The following is an 11,100-nucleotide window of genomic DNA, read 5'->3' on the forward strand; positions in this document are numbered from 1 at the left end:
CGAAATGAGTAACACATCCTATTGCAGCTAATTATCAAAACATGTCCACGTTTACGTATAAACCCTTAAAATGGAATGTTTTGAAATTTGGTTTTGCAAATTATTAATAACAGCAAAAAATATATACTGCTTGTTTTTTACTTGTTTCTACATATTTATCGAATAAAAGTTTAGAGAATTACTTTCTTAGCGTGTAATGCCCTTGTAAAAATAATGCGTTAGTAAGATGATTTGTCGTAAATACGACTGCTAAGAAATTATGAGGAAACTCCCCATTGGCATTTAAATTCAACACCTTGAAATTTTTGCCGGAGATTAGTGTCAATTTTTTTGCCATTGTTCACACTATTGAAAATAGACCTTTCATTTTTACAGTCATTGAGATATCCTAGGACATTAAGAACTAAATATATACGTCCATTTTAAGGTATGGTCCCTATATAATAATACCTTCTTATTTTCTGTATTTTATAGGTTTTTGCCTCAGTTAGCTGTAATACCACATTTCAAGATCTCTGTGGGTAAATTTAAGTTTTCAAAAAATATTCAGTGCATGTCCCATTTTTGATGCAATTTGACATTTTGATGAACATTTTTTGATATTTAGTTCTATACAATTCATTTTCCACATTATTGGGATTCCCAAACTTTTTTATGAATAAACTGATAGCATTCTATTTGAGATTTGGATTTAATACCACAAACATGAATCTAGGCTCTTCAAATACACAACTGATTAAAATTCAATTACATGAATATTTGAATTTTGGACTCTTATCAATTTTAGCCTAACGGAAGAAATCGAAACAAAAATAAACAGAAAAACAATCTGTCAATGGCATGACAAGTATATTTTTAAGGTATAAATTAACATTATCTGTCAATGAGTATGTACAGATATTCCAATGAATCATGAACGTATTTATGCTGAATACATAGAGACGCCAATTGAATATTCCCAAAAATGTGTAAATGTGTTAGTTTAAATAAACAAAATCTTAAACGAAAACCACAAATTTGGGACTAGAATTTTTGTTTTGCCCAAAAACAGAAATGATTTACTGTTTACCTTAAACAGATTTGGACATTGAGCACTTATTTAAATGTTCATCGAGCAAATGGAGACGATTTCAGTGGAACCTCTCATTAATGGGCGCTTACACTGGTGGATTATTGCCTCAGGGAAGAGAGTGGTATAAATTACATATCAACATTTTAGACTCTATGTCAACTTTATTTGTTTATGTGTGTGTATTCTTTTCAATAAAAAATGGTTCAGAAAATATTCAAATTCAGGTGTTTTCAAAATGCTTATTTCAACGTATACATCGACAAAATCTACAGTTTTTGTAGTGAAATGAACCTATACAGATATTTAGAACATGATTTTGAAAATAAATTTTGACCTTTCATTCAGTTTTTGCGGTTTTCAATTATTTATTCAAAATCAATGCAACAAGTTGTTTGATTGCTTTGATAGTAATCCTGATTTTACAAGCCAATCGGGTAGACCTCTACAACCTATAGTTAGCCTATCATGTATTCAGTGTACCATGCTATGAGCATTCTTAATATTCATTTTGCAAAGTATCCACTGTTCAAACACACACGGTCTTATTAACATCCCCAATCCCAAAAAAAAAAAAAAAAATAATAAACAAAAAAATGCTTGTCGTTTTCAAGTGGAATCACATACTTAACTGATAATGTCATAACTTCAAAAAAACAGTCAACACAAACCGTAAATAGCAATCCCCGGCACGTCCATGAGCCATTACTGCCTTAACCCAAAATTTGTTATAAACAAAAACGCTGCGGAACGACTGATGAGTATGTTGTTTGCAATAGCGTCATTGTTATTACACGACGCGTCTTTTCTCTTCTTGCTCTTTTTCAATTAATAACACAAATTCTTTTAATAGAAATAATAATCAAACTTATAAATAACATACATCATACATGCGATTAATAGTATGAATGTATGACATACTTGCATTGAATATTCAATTAGTAGATACATAGGCCAACGTTTTACGATATTATTATAGAGGTTGGTGTATGTTTTATGGTAGTTAATTTGCAAATAACTATCGACTAAAAAACTATAAAAATACTGTTAAAATATATAAGACTTTTAACAAATTCTTCTTTTCAAAAAAAAGGTTATCGTTTTCCTTAATTACATATAGCGGATGGTTTTTGATGTCACATATTTATGTATAGGGTTTTGGGAAAACTTAAATGCTAAATTCAGAAGGCTAACTTCAACGGCAAACATATTTTTAGACAAACATTTTAAGTCAAAGAAAATAAATATCATGCAATGATATATCAAGGAAATATGTGTATTAATATTGCCAAAAATCGTAGAAATATTCCTTTATAACGGTATTTTGATGATATTCGGTATTTTGATGATTTCAGTCAAAATTTTCAAAGGAATTGTCTGAAAATCCACACAAGGAGTTCCTTGTGAGTACTTTATCCCCTGGAAGAGTATTGTCTATATAGGTCCATGATACTGTATATCCCGATATAACGGTACCTCCCCATATTCGGCATTTTGATGATTTTAGTTAAATCTTTCAATGGAATTGTCTAAAAATCCATACTAGAAGTTCTTTCTAAGCACTTGGCCCACTGGAAGAGAAATGTATATATAGGTCCATGATATCGTATAGCTCATATACAACAGTATATGGGCTATACGATATCACGATTTTAGTTACATTATTCACCGGAGTTTTTTTTTTCAAATTTCGTATTTAGAATTCGTGATGGGCATTACGCCTACGATAAAAAATTGTGTATGCAAACCACGTCTTCGTATAGTCTCCATATAACGGCACCTTCTAATATATATTTTAGTGACATTATTCACCGGAGTTGTTTCAAATTTCGTATTTAGAATTCATAATGGGAACTACGGTCTATGACAGAAAATTGTCTATGCAGGTTCAGGTCTTCGTATAGGCATAATATATCAGTACCTACCTATGTTTGGTATTTTATTTGATTTTAGGTGAAATATTCAACAAAATTGTTTGAAAATTTGTATTTGAAGTGACAGAAACTTGTCTATGCAGGTTCAGGTCTTCGTATAGCCCCCATATAACGGTAACGCCCTATATTCAATATTTTGATGATTTTAGCTACATTCTTCACTCGATTTTTTCAAGCTTCGTATTTAAATATTATAAAAGTTTATGACAAAAGTTGGCTATACAGATCCACGTCTCCGTATAGACCTCATTATAATGCCTATATTGGTTATTTTTAAGATTTTAACAGAATTTTTGACGGATTTTATTTATTTTTTTTTAATTTATGTACAAATTCGTTCCATATGGTGGAATGTAATCAATTCGGCCCCGCCGAAGTTTCTTAGCTTGCGTTTTTACTTAAGGATATTATAATTAAAATTTTAATTGGCGCCCAATGTGAGCAACTTGGATTTTTTCTTCATCTTTAGGCATTGAATTATAATTTGTGCTATTTCAGCTAAAATATCTTCGTTGCTCTTCTTGGACGTCACTGAAAAATCGCAAACATTTAATTTTCATACCCTACACCACATAGTGGTAAGGGCATTATGCCTTTGTGCATTTGTTTGTAACATGGAGAAGCAAGTGGGATAGATTCATTGTTACTTTTAAGGATCTTCATAGAATCACTTTCTGAGTCGATTTATACATGTTAGCCCATCTGTCCTTCCTTCCGTCCGTCCGTCAGTCCATGTATTTTTGTGAACAAATTGCAGGTCGCATTTATTATCCGATTGAGATGAAATTTTCCAAACAATAGTTGTTTGGTCCATGGACGAACCCTATTGAAATTGGTGAGGATCGGTTCAAATTTAGATGTAGCTCCAATATATATCTTCAACCGATTTCAATTAATTGTGCACAAAATGGCTAATATCAGACCAAATGGACTGAATTTTGGCAATTCCAGCTAAATTCATCCTACAAGCAAGTGCTTTAAATTTTGGTGAAAATCGTTTCAGATATAGCTGGAGCAATAGGTATACCAGACCGAATTTCACCAAATCGTAAAAAAAAAATGTGAAAAAATATATTCAAAAATCTATCAAACATATATATATATATGTTTATATATGTTTGATAGATTTTTGAATATATTTTTTCACATTTTTTTTTTACGATTTGGTGAAATTCGGTCTGGTATACCTATTGCTCCAGTAAATATTTTTTTAGTTGGTATGATCTACTTCAAATAATCTCCCAATATAGGCTTTTTTGTTATGGGAGCTCTACTAAATACACATAGTGGTGTAGAGTATCATATAGTAGGCCCCTCCCGACTTTTAACCCATCTTTGATGGTGTTAAATAATTTCAATGTTTAAGGAAACGCGTTGCGTGCCTTTTTTAACTCCTTAACATAACATTTTTTATTTCAATACTTTGAAATAAAGAAAATATTCGCGTTGCTTGCATTGAGCGCCATTAAAATATCACAAACATTTAAATCAAAATATTAATTTTTAAGAAACTGCTAACATTGTTCACATTGGGCGCCACTAAAAATATCAAATATGTGATATATTTTAAAAATCGTAGATATATATATTTTAAGATACATATTTGTATTTTCTTAGTGGCGCTTTATTTGAGCTACGTGGATGGAGAGTATCCATTTTACATTGGGCGTCATTGAAGAACATGCTTCCATGCTGAATTCACTCGTGTGTGCCACAATCCACTTCACTTGGACTGATATCAACCACATAATAAATGTAAACTTGGATAAAGATTAATATGGGAGCTATATCCAAATCTGTTGTATCTGATATCTGTTACCAAAAACTATTGTTGTGGAGTGGATTTACTTCTAGGATGAATTCGGTGAGATGACCCGAAATACATCTTATTGGACTAATATTACACATATGGAGCAAAATTGAAATCGGAGGAAAATATATAAGAATCTGAATATTATCAAAAGGAACTATGGGTTTATTTTGTTTCCTTCTGTATGTTACAAACAAATGCCCGAAGACATAATACCACGTTGGGCGCCATTTGCTGTCTTTATTATGTATCTGGGTATAGAATAAGCATGATAAGAACTCAATGTTTTGTAATTACGTTAACAGAGCATAGAAATGACGCTCAAAGCGACTTAGTCACTTTTACAATACCCAATTTTTAAGACAAGTCTGTGGCACATATTTAATAATTGATTATCTTACCTCACAACTCAGATTAATGACGGTTTCTTACGGATTTTCTTCGAAGTCCTTGGCGTTTATCCTCCAACGTTTTAAAAACTCATTTGGTTCCATTTCAATATAACAAATTCCAGATCATAAATCCGCAGTTCAAACTACAACGGACATTTCTGTTGAACAACTATTTAAAAACATATTGGGCGCCATTTTCTAATTCAGAATATTACACATGTTGCGCATAATACAAAATGAAAAATTACCGACGTTTAATGTAATGCATGTCATCACTGAACTTTGTTGTTTAAAAAATCCACGTTGGGCGCCAGTTGTCCATTTTATTGAGCGCCACTTTAAATTCAATGCTATGTTATTAAATAATGCAAATAAATGGCTGCCACAACCACTAAAACTTGTTCAGTCTTGCATTTACTTACCCTCTATCCCAGATTAATGAATATTTCATCTAGTATCAATCTATTGATTAATTCCAAAGTTCTATGAAAATATAAAATGAAAAAACATTTCCTTTATAAAATTTTTCATTTGACATTACTTTTCTTGATAAAAGTTTCCAGTTCTATAATCCGAACTCCAAATTATAGTGTCTTGTCTTATTTTTTCATATTAAAAAATACATTACACCAATTGGACTGTCAAACATATTTTTTAGACAAATATTAATTATGGTGACAAATTTGGATATATTGACTTCACATAGCCATTTTCTTGTTCACGATATTGATAACAGTCAGCATGATGAGGTAAAATTTATTTTGCCTCAAGATAATTTTTTAATAATATATTTTGGAAATTTTTTGAAAAATATTTCCATGTGTTGTATGTCACGATGCTGTCGCATTCAAAAATGGCGTTCCTTTGTATTTATTTGAATTTTACTAAATCTTATTTAACATTATTAACTTTATTTATTTTTCATTTACAGACTATTCTCTACCAGGACGGCGAAGATGAGCCGGTGTATTCGAATCCGAATTTGGGCAAATTGCACGAGGGTGTCAGTTTTACGGTGAAAGGACGAACAAAGAAACACTGTGAAAGGTGAGTGACATATAAATAGTTTTTTTTATGGATTTTATTGATGACATTTCGCCCTCTTCTTCTACAGGTTCTCCATAAACTTCATCATTGAAAATGCCACACGTGATGTAGCCCTGCACATTAATCCTCGTCTACCTCAAAATTACATTGTACGCAATACCAAAGTCCGCAATGCCTGGGGTCGAGAAGAGGTAGCCTCGGCATTGCCCTTTAGTTTAAGACGTGGCGCCGCATTTTCCGTTCAGGTCCTATTCACCGAAGAGTGTTACATGATCTCAGTGAATGGCTATCATTTCTGTAAATTCTATCATCGTTTGCCTTATGAAAGTGTCCAAAGTCTCGAAGTGAAGGGTGAAATTGAAGATGTTACCGTTGAGCGTTTGGAGGTGCAACACTATCCGGAACGTTTGCCGGAATCGGTACCACAAAAGGTACGTTTGGCTAGAGCTCTGCGAGAACCAACACTGCCCGATGCGCACACGGTGGCTGCTTACGATGAGACTGACCGAGTTGCTGTACCCGCCGATGCGGAAGATGACAAAGTTATAACCCAATGGCGCGTTGTGAAGAAGGCCAATGGTGACATTGAATATGAACCGAAAATTGTAGCATTAAATGAAATCAAGTTACCCTATTATGGTACCATACCGCGTAATTCATTCCAGCTGGGCCGTGTACTTAAGGTGGAGGGACGTGTTCGATTACTGCCACAATCGTTCTACATAAACATGCAGTCGGGCCACAATTGTTGGCCCCATCCCGTTGTAGCGTTGCATTTAAATCCACGTTTTACCAAACAAAGTTCCGGTGCCATTGGCCGTGCCACAGTGATACGCAACTCATGGATCGATGGCAATTGGGGTCAGGAGGAACGTTCCGATTTGGAGACGAAATTCCTGCCCGGCAAACCGTTTAGTTTGCAAATTGTCCATGGCGATGATTCGTTTAAGATTTATGTCAACCATCAACTGCTGACCGAATATAAGTTCCGTGTCAGTCCCAGTACAATTGATACGATTTATATTCAGGGTGATATCAAGCTATTCGATGTAGCTTTGGAGCCATATTCGAAATCGGTTTAAATGCCTGAGCTTTATGTAATGGGAGAGAAGAACAAAAGACGAGTGGAAAACGTAACGACAAGAGCCTGTTTGGAGGAGATGGTGTATGAAGAGGAATAAGATGCGGGGAGAGATATGGTGTAAGTGTAATAGTTTTTTCAATAACTACAGGAAAATTCTAGTAGATTATGAAAGTAGATATAAAATAAGATGACATTTTGAAGATGTTTTGGGAGTTTACATCGCAAAGTAACCTAAATGGAGGGACAAGTTCTCCCATCTTCCAGATTTTTTTTTTTTAATTTCCAATTAAGATTCCTTGGAAGTCTCTAGTGTCTTCTGCAATATTACGGTTAATAAAACAATTGGTCGAAAAAGTTGAACCTTGAGCGAGCACCAAAGGGGAATTTTTGAACTTTTTTTGAAGGCATTGTCAAAGACTCCCTTTAAGCGGGATCGTAAGATGTTAATATAAGGTTAGGTTACAGGATGTGCAGTAGCATTGAAGTCGGCAGCTGCTTCATTTGGAGATCATTGGTCCATTGTGTGCATCCTAAAAGGAATTAGTTATAATAAAAAAAATATATAAATTTGCAAAGGAAGGAGAGATACAGATATATAGTTATACCAAGGTTTGACTAGCCATGATATGCTTTTAGCAAGCCTGTGGATTATAATGGGATCAACATCCTTCTACCGAATCGCCTATGACTTTTGCTTGACAGCGAGGAACATCTGCATAGTAGGTGTTCAATCGGCTGTACCTGTCTATCTTCCTCACATAGTCTATAGTAGTCGAACCCGTGTATCAGATATCTGATACTGCAATGGTCAGCCAATATGTCCACAACAATTCTTGGATCGTACCTGCTAATTGGAAGAAGGGATAGTTTTTTCATCGAGATTGCCGGCCCTGTATACCTTTCAACTTGTTGCCAGGTGCCACTGCATGCTTCTTCGATGAGAGCCTCTTTGAATTAGCTGAAAATTAAAAAAAAATGTGAAGGCGAGGAAATCTTGGCCCCTTTATGTAGGTTACTTTGTCATGCCAATTTTCGAAACACCAATAAACGTGTTTTCTATTTTTATACCCTACACCACAAGGTGGTCGGGGTATTATGTCTTTGTGCATCTGTTTGTAACAGGAAAACGAAACAAGATAGACCCATAGTTTCTTTTGAGGATCTGCATAGAATCACATTCTGAGGCGATTTATGCATGTCTGTCCGTCCGTCTGTCCATGTATTTTTGTAAACAAAGTACAGGTCGCATTTATTACCCGATCCAGATGAAATTTTGCACAAATCATTTGTTTGACCCAAGGACGAACCCGATTGGAGATAATCGGTTAAAATTTAGATATAGCTCCCACATGTATCTTCGTCCGATTTGCATTTTATTGTGCACCAAATGTGTAATATCAACCCAAGTAGTATGGAACTTTGCACATACTACCAAATTAAGCCTGAAAATAAGTATGCCAAATTTGATCGAAATAGGCTCAAATATATATTGTTCATCTGATTTGTTATTTTTTGTCCTCCGTAGATGTAATATGCATTCTGTAACAACGATATTTTGGGAAATGTAATACAGCTCTGAAATACCTTTGTAAAGTTTTATCTAGATCGGCTCAGATTTGGATGTAGCTCTCATACATAACTTCGTCCGATTTGTACTTTATTGTGCACCAAACATGTAATATTAGCCCAAATGGGATGGAATTTGGCACTTACGACCAAATTGAGTTCAGAAATTAGTATGTCAAATTTGCTGAAGATGGGTTCAGATATAGCTATAGCTCCCATATATATTGTTCATCCGATTTGTTATATTTGTTCCTCACATACGTAATATGCATTCCGTAACAACGATATTTAGGGAAATATATTAAATACAGCTCAGAAATACCTATGTAAATTTTTATCGAGATCGGTTCAGATTTGGATATAGCTCATATATATATCTTTATCCGAATTCAAGTTAAATGGGTAATACAAGCCCGATATTGAAAAGATACAAATGCCTTGGCAAATTTAGTCCTTTTAATTTTCAATAATAATTATAATCATAGCTGGTATGATTTAATTCTCACAAATTCTCCATAAAAACTTATATATGTTATGTGAAGCTCTACTAAATATTCAAAGTGGTGTAGGGTATCATAAAGTCGCCACGACCGACTTGAAGGCTTTCTTTACTGGTTTAGTTCTACTTTCATAATACACTGGATGTTCCTTATTATTTTTGTTGTTGCATCGTGTAATTAACCCTGGAGACTTTAGAATAGACTCAAATTGGATTCAGTTTCTAAAAACTCAAATTTTTAAATTCAAATTAGATTTCGTTTTTATTAACAATTTCATTATTTAATTAATTTTATATTATAATACTTGTTTTTCTCCATTATTTTCCAGCTTGCTTTGAATGCGCCGCCACAATTTGCTGAAGCTTGTTGGTTGTTAAAACAATTCCGGCTGGGGAAAAAAGAAACTCCCAAATTCCCCGACAAAAAAATACACAAAAACCCCCCTTAAAATATACCAAAACTAAACAAAATATATACATCTTTGTTATTTAGTTTTTTAGGCTTACAATTTATTGTTAATGTGAAAAAAGAAAAAAAGAAAACCCATTGGCTTTTATAAATCAGAAGACATACAAATACCAAAATTAGGAAAAACGTAACTCAAAAGAAAAATTTTGAACCAAAAAAGATGAAATCTAAAATATTTTCAAAAAATCTATATATAATTTTTTCTTAAAAAGAGAGACAGACAATAAATTTATTCCTATTAAAACAAAAACTCTAATTGTCGAAAGTAAAAAAGCTAATACCATTTATTCTAACAATCTAACACAACATTTAAAGAAAAAACCCTAAAATATAAATTATTTTAATTCCGATAATGTAATATTATCTCAAAATACTAATTCTCTTGCTAATATTTATATTTAAACAAAAAAGAAAACTAGACGGCGAATTGATACAAAGGAATTTAATATGATAAAGAACAAAAAAAAAAAAAAAAAAACAAAATCTAATAGCCAGGACTCTTTTTTTACCAAAATCACATATTTTAAAACCAAAATACACACACACACAAACACTGATAACCATTCGTGTTTTTTATATAAAGTTTTCCAATGTTACAATTTTATGCAGGTATAACAAATAAAAGAAACTTATGCTCTCACATATATATGTCCATATGTATGTATGAATGTAAAATATTTATAGTATATAGTACTCGAAATTTTGTTTGGGGTTCTGTGTAATCCCATATTTGAAACAACCTATAAACCACAAGGCAAACAACAACAACAAACATAACCACATTTAAAACATAAAACACATACATAAATGAATATGAAACCAACCTTTGTAAGAAAAAGTGCAATTTTTTTCTAATGATTGTAAAAAACACATACATTTTTATCGTAAATAAAATTCAGAAGAAAACAAAAAATGGAGATTCCAACAAGACATTCAGTTTATTCATTTGTGAAGTCTTTCATGGGCTACGTTTCTCCCTCTGATAGCACTGTCAATAAGAAATATTTTCAGGAAAAACTTGTAGATTATAAAAGTAGAGCTAAAATTAGAAGACATCGTTTTGAGAGTTTACCTCGCAAAGTAACCTAAATTGAAGGGTGGGTGAATTCCCCTCTCATCCACTTTTTGAAGTTTTCGAATTAGGATTCCTTGAAATCCTTGCATTATAGGTACATAGTGTCTTTGCCAATATTACAGAGAACAACACAAGAATCCTTTTGATCAAAAATT

The 11,100-nt window shown here is 33.0% G+C and overlaps 1 protein-coding gene across 3 annotated transcripts in view; it reads left to right on the forward strand.

Moving 5' to 3' along the window:
• Positions 1–10,623, forward strand: part of LOC101894555 (galectin-9) — a 37,846-nt gene extending 27,223 nt beyond the window's left edge. For 2 of the 3 annotated variants that reach the window (XR_009342594.1, XR_009342593.1), the window contains exons 2-4: positions 6,137–6,252; positions 6,320–7,453; positions 9,731–10,623. Coding sequence is in view for 1 of the 3 variants with exons in the window: in XM_059124785.1 (XP_058980768.1) it covers positions 6,137–6,252; positions 6,320–7,334 (1,131 nt within the window). In the remaining 2 variants the exon portion in view is untranslated. Of the gene's footprint in view, positions 1–6,136; positions 6,253–6,319; positions 7,454–9,730 lie in introns of those variants that run through there. The other variant, XM_059124785.1, reaches the window with a different exon arrangement.
• Positions 10,624–11,100: the final 477 nt, after the last annotated feature.

This window comes from Musca domestica, unplaced genomic scaffold, assembly GCF_030504385.1.
Source record: "Musca domestica strain aabys unplaced genomic scaffold, Musca_domestica.polishedcontigs.V.1.1 3, whole genome shotgun sequence".
NCBI lineage: Eukaryota > Metazoa > Arthropoda > Insecta > Diptera > Muscidae > Musca > Musca domestica.